A 17,804-nucleotide genomic window follows, 5' to 3' on the forward strand; every position below is an offset into this window, starting at 1 on the left:
TCCAGTGGCCACCCTCCCAAATCACAGTTCCGACCATCTGTAGTGCAGCAACCTCTGGCAAAAGCTGAGTGATCTTGTGCTGTTCCCGTCTGTCTTTTATCCAGCACCACTGAAAAAGAGAGGTAGCAAGAATTTCGATTAGGCAATGAATGCAATTTGGGTGAATAAATGGAGCAGTTCATACCTTTTACAGATTGTGCAATGTTGAGAATGCTTCTGAGTGTTTTCTTTCTCTCTTCTTTTTTTTTCTTTCTTTTTTTCCCTTTAGGAGTCTCTAGAAGACAATAGTAATGTATTTTCACGGCTTTTTCACCTCATGTCTTGCAGATATGACTCTGATGGCCATCTGACCAATGCAACCTTCCCAACTGGGGAAGTCAGCAGTTTCCACAGCGATGTTGAAAAACTAACACGAGTGGAACTTGACACTTCAAACAGAGAGAATGTGATCACAGCTACAAACTTCTCAGCTACCTCTACAATATATACTTTAAAACAAGGTAGTCAAAGCATTTCTGTTATTTCTTTGCTAATTATTAAGTTTCAAGTCCTAGACAATATTGTGTTCTTAATAGTTTTTAATATATATATATATATATATATATATATATTATCATGAAATCATAGAATGATTTGGTTTGAAAGGGACCTTTAACAGTCATCTAGTCCAACCCTTCTGCAGGGAGAACTTTAACTAGATCAGTCTGCTCAGACCTCTGTCCACCCTGACATTGAGTGTGTCAAGAGATTGGGCTTCTACCACCTCTCTGGACAACCTCTTCCGGTGTTTCCCCACCACTGTAAAACATTCTTCCTTGTATCTAGCCTTAACCTCTCTTTTAATTTCAACCATCACTCCTTATTCTGTCACAACAGGCCCTGTTAAAAAATCCATTCTGATCTTTCTTACAGGCCCCCTTTAAGTACAGAATGCTTGCTATAGGGTCTCCCCAGAACCTTCTCTTTTCCAGACTGAAAAATCCCAGTTCTCTCACCCTATCCTCATAGGAGAGGTGCTTCAGCCCTTGATTCATTTTTGTGGCCCTTATCAGGATAGAATCCAGCACGTTAATGTCCTTGTGCTGAGAGCTTCAGAGCTGGATGCAGTATTCCAGATGAGGTCCCACCTCCCTTGACCTGCTTGCTACACTTCTTTTCATGCAGAACACATTAGAATTAGTTCATTTGTTTCTTCCTTGCTTCACTGCAAATAGCTAGATACTAGTTTTCCTGGGGGTACCAGTCAGAGACAAACCACAAGTGAATTCTTTTCTTCCTAGAAGAGTCTCATGGTTAGATTATTCGATTTCTCCATGCTTTACGTGCTATTTTCTACTTCAGTATCTATAATACACTGAGCTTTGTTGTTCTGAGAAGTATATCCCTGAAGAGTGGCATGTTCCACTGACAGTTTAGAGCTAAAATGCCTTGTTTGGCCAATGCTGTGAATTCTTTCTGGTAGTGCTGTGTCCTGGTGACAGCACTGCAAGGAAAGAGGAAAGGACCCACCTATGCAGGTGATTGTGTTGGGAATGAGATTTCGGATCAGCCTCTGTAGTCACCACACTATTTCCCTGACAATATCATATCTCTCAAGAAGAACTTCCTCCCTCCCTAATGGATGTACTCTGATGTTCTCTTCCAGATTTTGCAGTCTCATTGCCAAAGTTCTGGGTTTATATAGTTTAATTGATCTGGCTTTGGGAGAGCTGGTGCTGGGAAATAGCTCTCTGATTATCTTCCTTGCAGCTTTTGATCTGTAAGAAGAAAATAGGGAGAACTTACATCAACAAGATACTTACTCATTCCTCTTTGCTACTATATTGCAGAGAGAGCACTGAATAAGTGGAAATAATATTGTTGTATCACCTGTTAGGTTTTGTCCAAGTGACTCCATCTGCTCTCTCTTGTCGTCTGCACACTGCCTGACTGTGTCAGTCCTTAAATCTGAAAGTCCTCAAGGTTGGTATGTTAGCAAATTCCACCTCAGGAAAGTGCTAGCACACTATAGGCAGTGCCAGAAATGTACAGCTACAGTAATAACTGTAGTTATTATTATAGCTACAGTATTTGCATATAATGCATATAATTTGCATATTTCCATGTCTCTGTGAAACTATCATGAAGCACCCTTTGAACAAGCAGTCAGACATGGTATCCTTACATCTGAGTCACAAAGTCTCTTTTAATGTAATTCTTATTATCTTCACTTTCTTACATACTCAACAGTTAGCCATGATAACCTTAGAAATCTCTTCCAACCAAAGCAATTCTATTTTCTACATACTCAGGTCTCAAGAGCTGAACTGGTTAGTTCTGTTTGGACCAGCTAAAAATAAAGGGGGAAAAAAGGATGCTCTTCATAGTCCCTAGCTGGTATGAATTTAACTGCATTTTAAGGATGAGACTTTGACTTTGTCTCTTAGCACTAAACATTCAGGCTCGTGATGGAGTTGCTCCCCTGGCAGCTGAGCCACAGTAACCTCCTGCGTCCTCCTCTTCATCCTATCTTGACCAAATGCAAAATGATGTGACACAGCTCTGCCTGCAGTGGAGGAGCTGCAGTTCCCAGGCCAAAAAAAAAAGGGAGTGTGCACTAGCTGTATGCCTTTGTGTCCTTGTTACAGTTTGAGCTGGGTGCCCCCCTGCAATGTTTACTTCCTGTGTCCAGAAGTCCAGCCCAGAGGGGTGGACACAGGAAATTATGTAGTATTTCATACCACAATCCTTTGCACCACTATAAGATGCAGTGCGGAGTCTAGCACTCTCTCTTTTCTTCCTCCTCCGTCAGACGGTAACTGGGGGAGATGTCTCCTGGCTTTGGGCCTGGTTAGGCCCAAGGCCACGGGGGGATGGGCAGTCTCAGATCTGGCCAGCTGAGACTAGCCTAGCAATGGGAGGGGGAAGAAGGAGCCCTGGGGGTCTCGGGTGTACCCTCAGGTAGGGATGGGATCTCTCTGGGTCTGTTTGGGGATTTTTCTTTGTCACTCTGCTTTTGTTTTTCTGTAAAAGTTCACTGCTTTCTATTTAAACTTTCCATCACTTTTGCAATCCGTTTGTCTGAGTGTTTATTGTTTGCCAGGGGTGGGGAAGGGGGCTGCCTCAACCCAGCACAGTCCTTTCAGTGGAGACCTGCTCTGGACTGTCTCTGTGCTTCTGGCAGTTTTAGGTAGGAAAAGGAGGCTGCGCTAGGTCATCCCGGCTGCCCTTAACAGCCCTTTGCGGCACAGTCCTGAGCCTCTGGGGCTGCTCACTGTGCCACTGTTGCTAACTTGTTTGTTTTTCTGTCACCAAGCACTTTCCACTGGGTCTCATGCCCCAGGATTCAGGCTTGTGGCTGACTGTCACTGTGCCTCTACCCTGGGGTCCTGCTGATAATAGGGAAGATGAGGACATTTTAGTATGTTGATACAGGGAAAAGGGGCAGAATGGGAGACTAGCCATCATCCTTGACATTTTGAAAATGGCTTTCATGCCTGACCTCTTACTCGTTGCAGTCACTGAAGCAGCGTACTGTCCTGTTAGCAGATCTCAACTTGCTAAAATCATTAGAATGTTAGTGGTCAAAACCCAGCCCTTGGGTTTGCATACTTTAAAGCTGAAGGCAAAAGCTCTGTTGCAAGAAACCTTCACAGTGGAAATCATCAGGTTAAATGCCATGAAAAGCTGTTCAGACATGGGGAGGCCTGGAGGTTGCAGGTTGCAAAAATCACACTGCAGTTGGTGTATGTTCAGTTGTCTGTAACCTAGGGACAAACAAAGCCCTGTTGCACCTAACATTTGTTTCTAAGATCTGGGGATCTGAACTTTTCTCTTTTCCTGTTTTTGGTTGGTGTTTTTTTTTGACAGATAACACACAGAATATCTACCGGGTCAGCCCAGATGGGTCTCTGAGAGTCACCTTTGCCAGTGGAATGGAAATCACGCTCAACACAGAGCCTCATATTCTAGCAGGGGTTGTCAGCCCCACTTTAGGAAAGTGCAATATCTCCCTTCCTGGAGAGCATAACTCAAATCTCATTGAATGGAGGCAAAGGAGAGAGCAGACCAAAGGCAATATCTCCACGTTTGAGAGAAGGCTAAGGGTAAGGCTTCCTCTTGTGCAAAGTGCAGTGCTCCCTTTGAAAACCATTGAACTAAAATCATGTTGAAATGTTCTACTTTGTAAGAAAAGCAATGGAAAGTTTGTATCAATGGTGGACTCCAGCCATGCATTTCAAAACCAAACTCCTCCGACAGTCACAGGGATGTTTGATCTCAGTTCGATTATGGTTGTGAGACTTGACCTCAAGACATAATTACTTTTTTTCTTCCTCTTCTTTTTCAACTAAGAGCTTAATTATGGCTTTGGAAGAAGCTGTGAGCAAAGGACGATGCATAGTTAGTCAGGCACAGCAGCAGAGAGAGTGCCACATTCTCCCTCTCTCAGATCTGTCTTTCTTCTAGGGAACAGCGCAGGTGCCAGCCTCCATCTGGGGCAGCAAGTGTTGCAGGGCACACCTTGGGTGTCCTGGCCGGTGTATTTCCCACAAGCCAGAGTGATGCAGAGCCTCCCTGTGTATCCAGACAGGCCATGCATTCTGCCGTCTACCACAAGCTCTCAAACCTCCTCACTCCCTCTGGCTGTATTACACTATGGCTCTAACAAAGAATTACTTTAACATTGCATCCACGGTTTATTTTTATCTGTGAGGAAAATTCACAGGTTACAATGACAGATGGTCAACATTCAGCATTTAATTATGTAATGCTAAGTCTCAAAGAGACTGCTACCTTGCAGAGCAGGTTTTTTACAAAATCAGTCCTGTTTATCACATGAATGCCCTTTAAAATGTCTGTACCACTAGCATGACTGGGAATTGTGGCCTTGCAAATATCACATTTTTCGCTACAACCTGTCTGGATAGGTATTTTCTCTGAAGGTACATCTGTTAGCTTTGAAAATACTGAGCTGATTATTAAAACCTCAGGATTGTATTTCAGTCATGAGATCCTATATATTTAGGTTTAGCATCCGTTTCACTTTCAACTGCACTGATCAATCAGTAACACACTGATGATCTGGCCAGACCAACTACTGTCAGTGAGAAACATGTAATTGAAAGGACATGTTTCAGATTTGACAATCACAGTTAGTTCATTAGGATCTTGCAAGTGGGGGAAAGCTTTATTTAGTGTTTCTTACCCATCTTCTGACTGTCTCCAGTCATAGTGTGAGTCCTTATAGCCTTGTTTATGGAGACAGCTGAGTTTAGAACAGTAGCAAACCTGTGTTAAGATGGCAAAATCCAAATTATGGCCCCCATGGTATACATTACTCATCAACTGATTTTGGTGTGATTTGGTGCTTAAATAATGGTATTTTTAAACAATCTTTTGTAATAAAAGTCATAAACAGAAGAGGTATAGTCAATTATCTGTTCTGCTTACCTTGCCATGGCCAAGTTGTTCAGAACAGTTATAAATATGACGCCTTCGTCATGCACAGTTTTCCTGTTACACAGTTGGTATTTCCTGTTGTTGAAATTGATTGCAGCTTCTTTGTCCTCTTCTTTCCAGCGAAAAGATGGAAGTGTTTGATGTGCCACTGTTTTATATTCTCTACCCTTCTCAAAGTATCATAGCAGTTGACCGTTGTTGTTAATTCTGTGTCTTTTTATGCCTACCCAAGATAAAGAAGGCTTATGGATTGTCCCTGCCTACTCACAAGGACAAGTCAGCTGCCTGTATTACAATGTTTTCACCTCCTTTGGCTGTTCTGAGCACTAGGACCATCTGTCTGAGATCTGTCAGGGCAAGGCTGGAGCGAACCTGCTGGGATAGCACATTAAAAGAGGATTTGATTGTGGAAAGGAGGAGAATCTATTCTGTGCATAGGATGCACTATGTACATGGGCGTGACTATTGGGGCTGTTACTGCCAATAACATAGACGTTGGTGGGCAGGTGAAATATATGGGTCCTGTAGCTCAGCTTTAGCACTGAGAAGTTCACATAGGATGCTGATGAAGTGGGGAGTCAGTGGAGTAGGAAGGAGCCAGAAAGGCATAGCTGGCAAGGAAGACAAAGGAGAATTTACCCAGACACAGCTATCTCTCTTTTAAAGGAAATATGCAGGACAGCAGGAGGAAAAAGTACCATCATATACTGTGTTTGAAGCAGCATGCCAAATAATGAAAGGGATTTAGGACTTGCTGTTGACACTTGAATACTGCTGGGGAAAAAAATGTACCATCATTAGAAGCCCTTATGCTGGATGGGATTCTGGTGAGACCTCCTGAAAATTTCTAGTGAGTTACATTTTAAAAGGAAAGTTTTAAACACTTAATATGCTATGACTGGCACAATAGGAATTGTGTTAGAAAGCTTGCAATGTAGGGCAGACAGATCTATGCTGAACTTTGAAACTATATGTAATGAAAAGCTCTCGGGATTGGACTCGTTCTCAGTGGAAATGAACAGACTTGCAGGAGCCCTCAGTTAAAGAAAGAAAACAGCACAATGGAAGAGTTTTCTGAGAGAGAAAAAAAAAGAAAAGAAAAAAGGCATAGAAATGAGGTTTAAAGCTGTTAGTTAGAGATCAGTCCTGATACCGCCATTGAAACAAACGGCTTTGGGTGCTATGAAGTATAAATTAGAAGGCAGGTGACTGAGGATGAGATAAAGGATGACCTAGTTGAAGAGAAAAAAGCTTTTTCTTTTCTGCTTGGTCCTAACGTTTCCAATTCTTAATCGCAATTAGCAACCATCTTGAAAGCATGTCACTCTATTACAGTTCCTGTTTTGGAAAGAGGCCACTGTTAGCACATTCTGAATAATGCTGTAAACATTGTGTTTCAAAAAGTGGGATTTTTGCATGGTGTGAATTCCCTGCTCTAGAAATAGCGCACAAGTGAGTAAGTTAACTAAGATGCTAGAAAAGGCATCTAACTTTATCTCAGTATCTAAATCAATGTGGGAAACAGGAATTAATCACAGGTTTCCTTGAAGTACAGAACTGCCAGCCCTGGGGCTTCCAGAAAGTATATAAAACAGTCTGTGGGCATGTATGCATTTTATATTAATAATAAATCTACGTACAATCAGGCACTTTAACATCAATCTTAATCTAGCAAGACTTCTTTTTTATCAATTGAACTGCTATTTTAATTGACTTCTAAAAATGAAGCAAAGGCTGTTGTTAAAACCAATGAGCATGATGCATAGTAATACCCTGATTGGAATGCAACTCTGTTCCTTCCTGGCTTTTGCATAACTTAGAGGAACTTGGCATTGGATGTAGCCCAGGTTTTATAACTGAATACCTGCAAAATTGAAAGTGGAATGCTCGGCCAGTCTGACCTATTTTGATTCTTTTTTTTTCCTTTTTTTAATTGTAATAACAAGAATGAAGCATAGACAGTACATGAATATGAGCCTGGGTATATCCCCTGCTTGCTTTTCAGTTATTTTACCACCAAGAGTGTTGGCTTTCAGAAGTGGCAAGAAGTTTGCAAAGAAATGTATAATAATAAACTTAATCCATCAGACTTTATATAAGCAAATATAGTTGAACTGAGCATCACATTTTACTTGGGCTCCTTGACTATCATTAGAGCATAAATTGTAATAGTTACAGGCAGTCTACAGGGCTATATGGGTATTTTACAGCTATTGTAAATGAACACTATTAAAGTGAGACATATGTGTATATAAAACCCCAGGAATGGTAGTTGAAGAAAGAACACCTGCTTCCTCTAGATTTTCAAATTATTTTGTATCTAAAAACAGAAAGGGGAAAGGAAAAAAATGTTCTTTCTAATCATTACCACCATATGATCCCAGCTTGAATTATTAAACAGGTATTCTTAACAATTTATTTTACGGCTATGCCTCCAGGTCTCAATGAGGAGCAAGCCCTGTGCCGTGCACTGAGCTAACACCTGCACTGCCATCATCTCTGCTGTAAGGAATTTATTAATTGGAATAGATTAATATAAGCGATTAGACAAAATTCAGTCGATTAATATGAGCATTGATCTGAAAAAGATAAGTCAGTGAACAATGTCTTGCGGCTCCCTAAATTATGTCGCCGATTTAAATGGAGTTTAATGGCGATTGCCCAGAAACTGAATGATCTAAGAAGATAGATGATGAAAGTACTGGATAAATGCGTTTTTTTCTTCATGAATCTTGCAATGATGAAAGTACTGGATAAATGTGTTTTTTCTTCATGAGTCTTGCTTGGCTTTGAACATGATTTACTGAGGAGTGGGCTGTCCCTCTGCATTTTCCTTTTGGACCATTAACAGATTGTGTCACAGTCTTTCCCCTTCGTCTATCAGATGCAGTGGAATTTAACCAATCTTGCGGGCCCCGAATGTGCTGAGAAATCTAAAACAAGGAACAAGGCAACAAGTGCTGGAATCCAGCACTGGTGCTGCTGGCTTTCATGAGCTCTGGGGTGGGATGGTTTTGTGACAACATATGAGGGTGCTGATGAGCAGGGTCTTCCAGAGCTGCAACCACAATTCATCCCTTCGCAGCATTGGTATGCAACCTGGTATGAGCTAGCCCAGAGCAGTAGCTGGCCTGTCGCCATTAACAGAACTTAAGAAAGAGGATATGAGATAGGGTATGTTTGTTAATTAGTGAGCTTAACTACACATCTTTAGCTGGAGTCAAAAAGTCCATCCACAGAGAGATGAAAGTTGGGAAGAAAGAAGAAAGACTTAGGATAAGGTAAGGTAGGAGGTGAGGGTTTAGCACATGGAAACAGGAAACATCTAGTGATGCTAAGTATAAGTGGTTCTTGGGCCTCCTGTTTCTCATCTGAATATTTTTCTATTTTCTTGTCTTTGATAAGACCTAATTTCACCATCATACTGTTAAACCACTACACATTTTGATTAGAGATAACAGAGAAACGTTTGCATTGTGTGTGATGGAGAGATACTGTTTTCTTACCTTAATGTATCTTTGTGTTTAGGCCCACAACAGAAACCTGCTCTCCATTGATTTTGATCATGTAACAAGAACAGGAAAGATTTATGATGACCATCGCAAATTCACTCTTCGGATTATGTATGATCAGACAGGACGCCCAATTTTATGGTCACCCATCAGCAAGTACAATGAGGTCAACATCACTTATTCACATTCTGGATTAGTCACCTATATCCAAAGAGGAACCTGGACTGAGAAAATGGAGTATGATCCAAGCGGGAACATAATTTCCAGAACATGGGCAGATGGTAAAATATGGAGTTACACGTATTTAGAAAAGGTAAATAATTTTAGATGTAGATTGTTGTCCTAAGGCAAAAGTATTTGTGTTGATTTAGTCACTATGTTGTGAACCACATTATAGTGCTATCTATCGCGAGAGTGTCAAAGACTCTTTAAATAGAAAATGCATACAGGTGCATGGCTAGATAAAAATGTCTCTGGACATACTTAGACCTACATGTCATCAGTCCAAACCTGCCATCATTTAGTTCTGAAGATAGTTATTAGCACCACAGATTTAATTGGTAGGTAGAAATTACTTCTCGGGTTCAGTCCAAGTTTAAGTGAACAAAGGAGACTCTCACTGCTGAAAAACACGTCGTCGCTCAGTATAGCATAGTCAAAAACATAAAGTCACTGAAAAGGAACTGTTTCCTCCCACAAACACAGTTCTTTTAGGCCAAAATTGTGAGCCATGGAGTACAAGCTTGCACCTACTCAGTTCTGCGCTATAAAAAAAAGGGATTGATTCTGTGAAGAGAAAGATTGCTTCAGTATTTATGAGAGCTATTTGGGAGTGGGGGGGAATATTAATATGAGTTATTACTGTACTTTTATAGTGACTTTGTGTCTAAATTGCCTGAGCATTGTAATTTTCATTTATGTCTATAGGTAATAGCCACAAGAGGGGAATAGGTGTTGTACAGACTAAGGAGGAACAGCATCTCATTCATCTGTAGGAGCATCTTGTTTGCTATCACCTTGTCTCTCAAAACCAAAAAGCCTGTATTTATTTTTAAAGCTTTCATAATTTGGTGTGAAATTGTATTCAGTGTCCTTTCAGACTTTTTGTTTTTTGGTTTGTTTGTTTTAAACTAGCAACATCTTGGACTATCAAATGTACCCTAAGTTTGCAGAACATTTTCTTTGACCTTGTTAAAAACAGGGAAGGGCTAGGAGCAGGCAGGTGAGGTAAAACTGATAGGGGGTATTACGTACAGGAAATCCAACCACTTTGAAGTTATTTATATATCTAAAAGTTCCAAATGTGTACTTTTAAGATAAACTTCGCTGTACTTATTTTGAATGTATTTAAGCCTGATCCTCAAAAAATTTTAACCTAATCCAGAGGAAAAAAAATATTTAGACTGGAGACTGCATAAAAATGTGATTCCTTCCTTGTCTGCATGCAGTCAGTACAGTTCTTCCATGTGTTAACAAGATTGGCAAACCCTTGAAGCTTCAGAAGTTTGGTTCAGATAAATTTGTCAAGGCTTCTTTTTGCCTGTATGCACTTCTGAAAATTGCAAGTAAACAGGCAGTACAGCTTTCAAATATTTTGGCAATGTAACTTTTGGAGAAATCTTTTCTTTGGGTCTAATGAACCACAGTTTTGGAAAGATGCATACTTCTCTTTCCAAGCCACTTTGTCTGTTCTTAGTTTATGACACGCTTATACATAAAGCCACACAGCTTAAAACTTCTGTTCTGGAATTCTGCACAAGTGGCCAAATTCTGATCCTGTTGAAACAAATGGCAAAAGCTTACTGGTTCAGCTAGCAGGCTTGGGTTATGCTGTAACTTGTAATTAATAGGATTGAAAGTCACACCATGAAGATAATCACCTAGCTATTTAATGTACTTTCATTGCTGTTTATTCCTTGTGCCAAAAAGACGAATTCATGGTCAAAATTAGACATTGAAATATAATTTTGTGGTTCCATTAAAGTCAATAACTCATTGTGTTAATTATGTAATGATTGCAAAGTGTTGTCTGGAACCTCATAAGACCAAATGATTCCTTTTAGCAAAAAATCAATTACTTAGTTCACTTCCAATTCATAGTGATTTAATTCTTTTTTTTTTTTCCTTGCACTTGATGAGTTAATTGTACATCTTCAAAACTCTCCACTCCTTACATAATTAGCTCCAATAATTAGGTCTTAGAAAGCACTATGACAGTGGCACCGCAAATATTTTTTACTGATGAGATTCAGCTCCCATTGTTTTGGTCACTTTCCTCAATTAGTTGATGGTGTCACAAACTCTCCTGAATACTCCAAAGCTCCCTCTTCCAAAATCCTGCCGTTTGCCACCAAAGTAGAAGAGCAGCTGCGAGCGTGTGTTGGACAGAGCTGACATCTAGTGGTGATGCTCAGCATTTCTGTGTACTCCCAGTAGAGCTCCATGCAATTGCCACTGGCTGTTTGTCTCTGGACACCATGCGGCATCAATCTTGACATGGTTGACCAGGCTGTGGTTGCTTTCATAAAACGACAGCTTTTGGGATGTTTTATGAGCTACCCTCTGAAATCCTTTAAAACAATTAGAATCCAATTTGTGCAAACAGTTGGAAAATCTATTGTAATGTTATTACTATGAATTGGAAATTATTATTATTTTTCTCTTTATCATATCATCTGACAGGCTAGAGAGGATACTAAGGCTCCAGCCTTTATAACTGTCTATCCTTTTACTATCCTGGACAAAAGTGGAAAAGCCACAAAGTGCTGTGGAAATAGCACACAGGGGCACTAAAGTTATATTAGAGATGTTTCTGATCTTGTTATTCATACTCCATCAGTGGCAGACAGCTTAAAAACAAGCTCGGGAGCAGTATATAGAGAGAGGCGTCACATCGGTGCTGGGAGAGAGTTCAGCCGGTGGTTTACTGCAGACTGGGGACTCTCGACTGAAGGTGAAAACCAAATAAACACTGTGTGTGTTAGAAATGCTTGGCAGCCCAGCAATAAAGGGATCAGAAGAAGCTCGATGTAGAGGTCTGGCATCACCAGTTGGCAGAGGGTAGCTTTCAAGTGGCATATGCTGGTGATCTCTGGCTGGTGTACAGGTGGCAGATGTCTTTCACCAAGGGCAGGAAGAAATACATCCTGTGAGGGCAGGGGGGCAAGGCTGCAGAGAGGATGGCCAGGGCTTAACCTGTCTTTTGTCTTTTGAATTAGCACTTGAGTTATTTGTCAGAGCAAAGTGGCTCAGGGCCAGTGTTACCTAACACGTTGCAGGGCTGATCTCTGAGTGTTTCCTTTCCAGGAAACACTCAGCTTAGGGGGGGGGAAGAAGCCTCTTTTTTGTGTGTCTGTTTTGGTTTTTTTTTCTACTTGATTTCTTCCCCCAGTGTTCTGTGGGAAGGCAGTCACACTGTTCCTCACAAGGCTTGGCTTTGCGTGATGTCTCAATGATGCAGAAGCCTGATAATTTTGCTTGTGTGCCTGGTGGGTCTGGGTTGTGAGCTAGGGACTGTGCACTGTGAGCATTGTATCTGAGCTCAGTGTGGCAGGGATATGCAGTGCTCTGGTCCTGCCAAGTGGAGCAGGGGCAAGGTTACAAAAGTCCCCCATAGATATGTTTTCATTATGCTTGTTTCAATGGTGACTGTTCACCAGTCAGCTTGTGCTCTTGTGATTCTGTGACTTTGCACATGACTGGTGAAACAGTTTGCAGAACCCAAAGTTAAATTTTCATAGAAAAATGTCTGCAATGCTTGCACATTCATCTGCCAATCAAACCAGCCAGCCCATGGTTAACCAGCACAGGACAAATATCAAATACTCATGTAGAAATTATATTCTTTGTAAACATTTCAAACCAGACATAGAAGTATTCACACCAAAGACTGTTTTCATCCATCTGTAAGCATGGAGATACTGTGACATCCTAAGCCATGTGCCTTTAATAGAAGACATGCAGAAAAAGGCATAGGTCTGTGCTAGAGATATGTAGAGTGCCAATAAAAGCTGAACACCTTGTACACACCATCGAAAGTTTCTCCTTTTCACCTCCCCTAGAAACATCTGCTGGTGCAGATGCTCTGCCTGTGTGTGAGGAAGAGTTTCCCTCTGTTTTTGCTTCCTGGGAGGATTACCTAAATATTTCAAAACAACATAGTAAGTCAGCATGAGACTGACATGCTACTGAGAGTCACATCTGTTTGGAGTTTGGAGGTCCTTAGTGCTAGACTTATTATTCTCCTTCTGTTTTGTACCACCTTGCCGGCCAGGTCTCCTGGAGCTAAAAGTTTCCCCCGGCGTTGTACAGAAGGCAGTAAGAGCAAAGGACCAGAGCGGATGGTTGTTTCTTCAGTTCCTTAATCTTCGGACACTCACTGGGTGAATAATTGTTAGTTTGATCAGTCACTTACACTGCCATTCCTGTCTGATTGCAGTCCGTGATGCTCCTGCTGCACAGCCAGCGTCGCTACATCTTTGAGTATGACCAGTCTGACTACCTGCTCTCGGTCACCATGCCCAGCATGGTGCGCCATGCCTTGCAGACCATGCTGTCCGTCGGCTACTACCGCAACATCTACACCCCTCCAGACAGCAGCGCGGCCTTCATCCAGGATGTCACCAGAGATGGACGGCTGCTGCAAACACTGTATCCTGGAACAGGACGCAGGGTCCTTTACAAGTACACCAAACAGTCTCGACTTTCTGAGATCCTTTATGATACTACCCAAGTCACATTCACCTATGAGGAATCTTCTGGAGTTATTAAAACAATACACTTAATGCATGATGGCTTCATCTGTACCATCAGATACAGGCAAACAGGTATGTGGAATTGTGACTACTTTGCTAAAGTTTTTGGTCCTGATTCTGCACTCACCTAGCAAGAAATTCCATTATTTTTCTGTCTAGAAGTTGTTCTATCTTATGTTTCTGTAGAAAAATATATGTGTGTATCTCTTCTGTCTGTATCCATAGGCACATACAGCTGTCCCACTTGAAGTACAGTTTTCCTTCTGTTGCTTGGTATGGAATTGCTCTTACAAAGATTGTTTCATTCCACTGTGTGGATATTTGCTAAATACTAAATCAAGTTGGCTTATTGTTTGTATTTTCAAGTTTCCCTCCTTATTCCATAGTATAACATAAATTCAAAAGGACTGTTTATATGAGGAAAGAAGCCACCATGTAAAATAAATTTAATTTAGAATTATCTTCTAAGTAAATAGAAATCATAATTATTAATAAAATAGCAGATAGAATAGAATAGAATAAACCAGGTTGGAAGAGACCTTCAAGATCATCACGTCCAACCTATCACCCAACACCACCCAATCAACTAACCCATGTAACCAAGCACCCTGTCAAGTCTCCTCCTGAACACCTCCAATGACGGCGACTCCACCACCTCCTCAGGCAGCCCATTCCAATGGGCAATCACTCTCTCTGTGTAAAACTTCCTCCTGACCTCCAGCCTGAACTTCCCCTGGCGCAGCCTCAGACTGTGTCCTCTTGTTCTGGTGCTGGCTGCCTGGGAGAAGAGACCAACCTCTGCCTGTTTACAACCCCCCTTCAGGTAGTTGTAGAGAGCAAGAAGGTCACTCCTGAGTCTCCTCCTCTCCAGGCTAAGCAGCCCCAGCTAGATGTTAATAAACACAAATGAAACAGGTGTTAATAAAATATAAACATTTTGTAGAGCAAGCATTAATAAAGGTTTGTGAGGGAATAACATATACTTAATGACATTTTCTGAGACAGTCAAGTAGCAATAAGGCTTAAGGGTGTATTTGAGTTCATCACTTGTCTGAGCTAGACCTGTAGGTTAAGCAAGATATAATTCATTGTTTTCCTTGCTTTTCCTCTTTTCCCTCTCTGTTTTGGACAGGTCCACTTATTGGTCGCCAGATTTTCAGGTTTAGTGAAGAAGGGCTCGTAAATGCCAGGTTTGACTACAGCTATAATAACTTCCGTGTCACGAGCATGCAGGCCATGATCAACGAGACACCTCTCCCCATAGACCTGTACCGTTACGTCGATGTTTCTGGCAGGACCGAACAATTTGGAAAATTCAGTGTCATTAATTACGACTTAAACCAAGTTATAACCACCACTGTGATGAAACATACCAAAATCTTCAGTGCGAATGGTCAGGTGATTGAAGTGCAATACGAAATTCTCAAGTCCATCGCTTACTGGATGACCATCCAGTATGATAATATGGGTCGCATGGTGATCTGTGATATTCGCATAGGCGTAGATGCCAACATAACTAGATATTTTTATGAATATGATGCTGATGGCCAGCTTCAGACCGTGTCTGTGAATGACAAGACCCAGTGGCGCTACAGCTACGACCTTAACGGCAACATCAACTTGCTGAGCCATGGAAACAGTGCGCGCCTCACTCCTCTGAGATACGATCTGAGAGATCGCATTACCAGACTTGGAGAAATTCAATATAAAATGGATGAAGATGGTTTTCTCAGGCAAAGAGGCAATGAGATCTTTGAGTACAACTCAAACGGTCTGCTGAGCAAAGCATACAACAAAGTATCTGGCTGGACTGTGCAATACTGTTATGATGGTCTTGGAAGACGAGTTGCAAGCAAATCAAGCCTAGGGCAACACTTACAGTTCTTCTATGCTGATCTCTCCAACCCAATAAGAGTTACTCACCTGTACAACCATACTAGCTCAGAAATAACATCCCTATACTATGATCTTCAAGGTCATCTGATTGCAATGGAATTAAGCAGTGGAGAAGAATATTATGTTGCTTGTGATAACACTGGAACACCTCTAGCTATATTTAGCAGTCGGGGCCAAGTCATAAAAGAAATTTTGTACACCCCATACGGCGAGATCTACCAGGACACTAATCCTGACTTTGAGGTTATCATTGGTTTTCATGGAGGTCTCTATGATTCTCTTACTAAATTAGTTCATCTGGGTCAACGGGACTATGATGTCATTGCTGGTCGATGGACAACACCAAATCACCATATATGGAAACACCTGAATGCTGTCCCACAACCATTTAATCTCTACTCATTTGAAAATAATTATCCAGTTGGCAGAATCCAAGATGTTGCTAAATATACAACAGGTAAAAGTAACACATTTCCCATGAAAACACAACTTTAGTCAAATTCTGGAATGGATTTGAGACTCAAGAAATCTTTTGCATTACTGTTTGGCTCATATATTGAAGTTGTTTCCTTGCTAGATAACATCCTACTGAGCTTGATCTGTTTCCTCTAGCCTTTATGGTAACCAAGAAAATAATTAGTAGTTGTTTCTGCTGCTTTTCTAAGTGCTAAATTTAGGCGAAGAGCGGAGGCAGCTTCATTTGAATTTTTTCCATTATAAATTGTTAGAAGGTACACTATTGATTTGAATATAGCTATGCTTTGTAATCAAATGAACTGTTTGCTACAATAAATGCTGTAACCAGCACTGAAAACATAAATTGATGTGAAATAATTAATGCTGCAGAGCTGGAATTTCTGCAGACTGTTCTTGCTTTTTCTAGGATTTATCTGCCTTATTGCCAACATGCTTTTCTTGTTTTGCAGACATTGGAAGTTGGCTAGAGCTGTTTGGTTTCCAGCTGCATAATGTGCTGCCTGGATTCCCGAAACCAGAGATAGAAGCTTTGGAGACAACATACGAACTTCTACAGCTTCAGACAAAAACCCAAGAGTGGGATCCTGGAAAGGTAAGTAAAACTGCTCTGTTCGGCTGCTCCTAATACTAAACTAAGGAACTTTATTAGAAAATATTGAAGGCCAGGGAAACAATATGTCTGTATCTTGGTGCCATGGTTTAGTAGTCATGAGGTCTTGGGTGACAGGTTGGACTTGATGATCTTTGAGGTCTTTTCCAACCTTATCGATTCTATGATTCTATCTTTCAACATAATCAGCAAGGAAAATAGCCTAATGATGCTAGGACTTTAATGTTGTCAGTTATGCACTGGCTTCAGAGTGGAGGAGAGTTTGAAGGAGAAACTTTTAGCAGTACAGTGATGAAACTTTGCAGCTTTTTACAGAGAAACTAGACAAATCGGAAGGGCAGGATAGGCAAAAGGGTAAGAAGTTGTGTGGGAAATTAAAAAAGTGAAAAAAAAAGTGGTTTGTGGAATAAAAAAACTTAGACAACATGTTTTCATCTTTCTAGCAAAGAAGCCACAAGAGATGCAAAATCACTGAGGGTATAAATGGCTTTATGAATCTCTATGTCTGCATAATTATTGCAGGAAAACAGAAATGCTATAGATCTGTGAGGGTGTCTGTAAAACTCCGTGGCTTATTTTCAATGAGGAAAAAGCATGCAGCCATTGTCAGGGTTTAGCAATCAAAGTAACTGCAATAGGACCAACTACTGATCTTCTGAGCAGGTGTTTAAGTTTCACATTTGACCATATGGACATCTGTCAATAAAGAAATATGGATTTGCAAAGACAAGAGAGAAAGAGTTCTTTTCTCCAGTGTAGCCAGGAAAAGGAGGTATAAAGTGATGTGAGTTCATGTTCAGAGCATTTAACACTTCTTTTTTCTCCTGTGCAAAATGACTACACAAAATGCAGAGGGTCAGAGCTGATTCTAGTTGTAGGAGCATGTCCATGTAAAATTGTCACTGAGATGTCAAAGAAGGTATTACAAAGACACAGAAGGAGTATAGTGACAGGTATAGTGTTAAAAAGACAAAACAGACAGTTGGAGTCAGGGTTTCTTTAGCCCCAGTGGGGAGCAAGATCTACAGATCTGAGGTTCCACTTGTTCTGGTTATCTTGACGCCTTCACAGCCTGCTTTCCTGACAGAAAGGGCTATGGAAAATATTACTGCTGTT

General features: G+C 41.0%; 1 protein-coding gene across 5 annotated transcripts in view; it reads left to right on the forward strand.

Annotated features, from left to right (window-relative positions):
* The window catches only part of TENM1 (teneurin transmembrane protein 1), an 876,004-nt gene that overhangs the window by 852,542 nt on the left and 5,658 nt on the right, over positions 1-17,804 (forward strand). For all 5 annotated transcript variants that reach the window (XM_068152080.1, XM_068152079.1, XM_068152082.1 and 2 more), the window contains 6 exons: positions 328-500; positions 3,850-4,085; positions 8,968-9,264; positions 13,390-13,777; positions 14,838-16,058; positions 16,528-16,670. In XM_068152080.1, coding sequence (XP_068008181.1) covers positions 328-500; positions 3,850-4,085; positions 8,968-9,264; positions 13,390-13,777; positions 14,838-16,058; positions 16,528-16,670 — 2,458 coding nt within the window. The remainder of the gene's footprint in view (positions 1-327; positions 501-3,849; positions 4,086-8,967; positions 9,265-13,389; positions 13,778-14,837; positions 16,059-16,527; positions 16,671-17,804) is intronic.

Source organism: Melanerpes formicivorus, unplaced genomic scaffold (genome assembly GCF_026170545.1).
Source record: "Melanerpes formicivorus ecotype bairdi unplaced genomic scaffold, bMelFor1.0.p_v2 SCAF_22, whole genome shotgun sequence".
Taxonomy (NCBI): domain Eukaryota; kingdom Metazoa; phylum Chordata; class Aves; order Piciformes; family Picidae; genus Melanerpes; species Melanerpes formicivorus.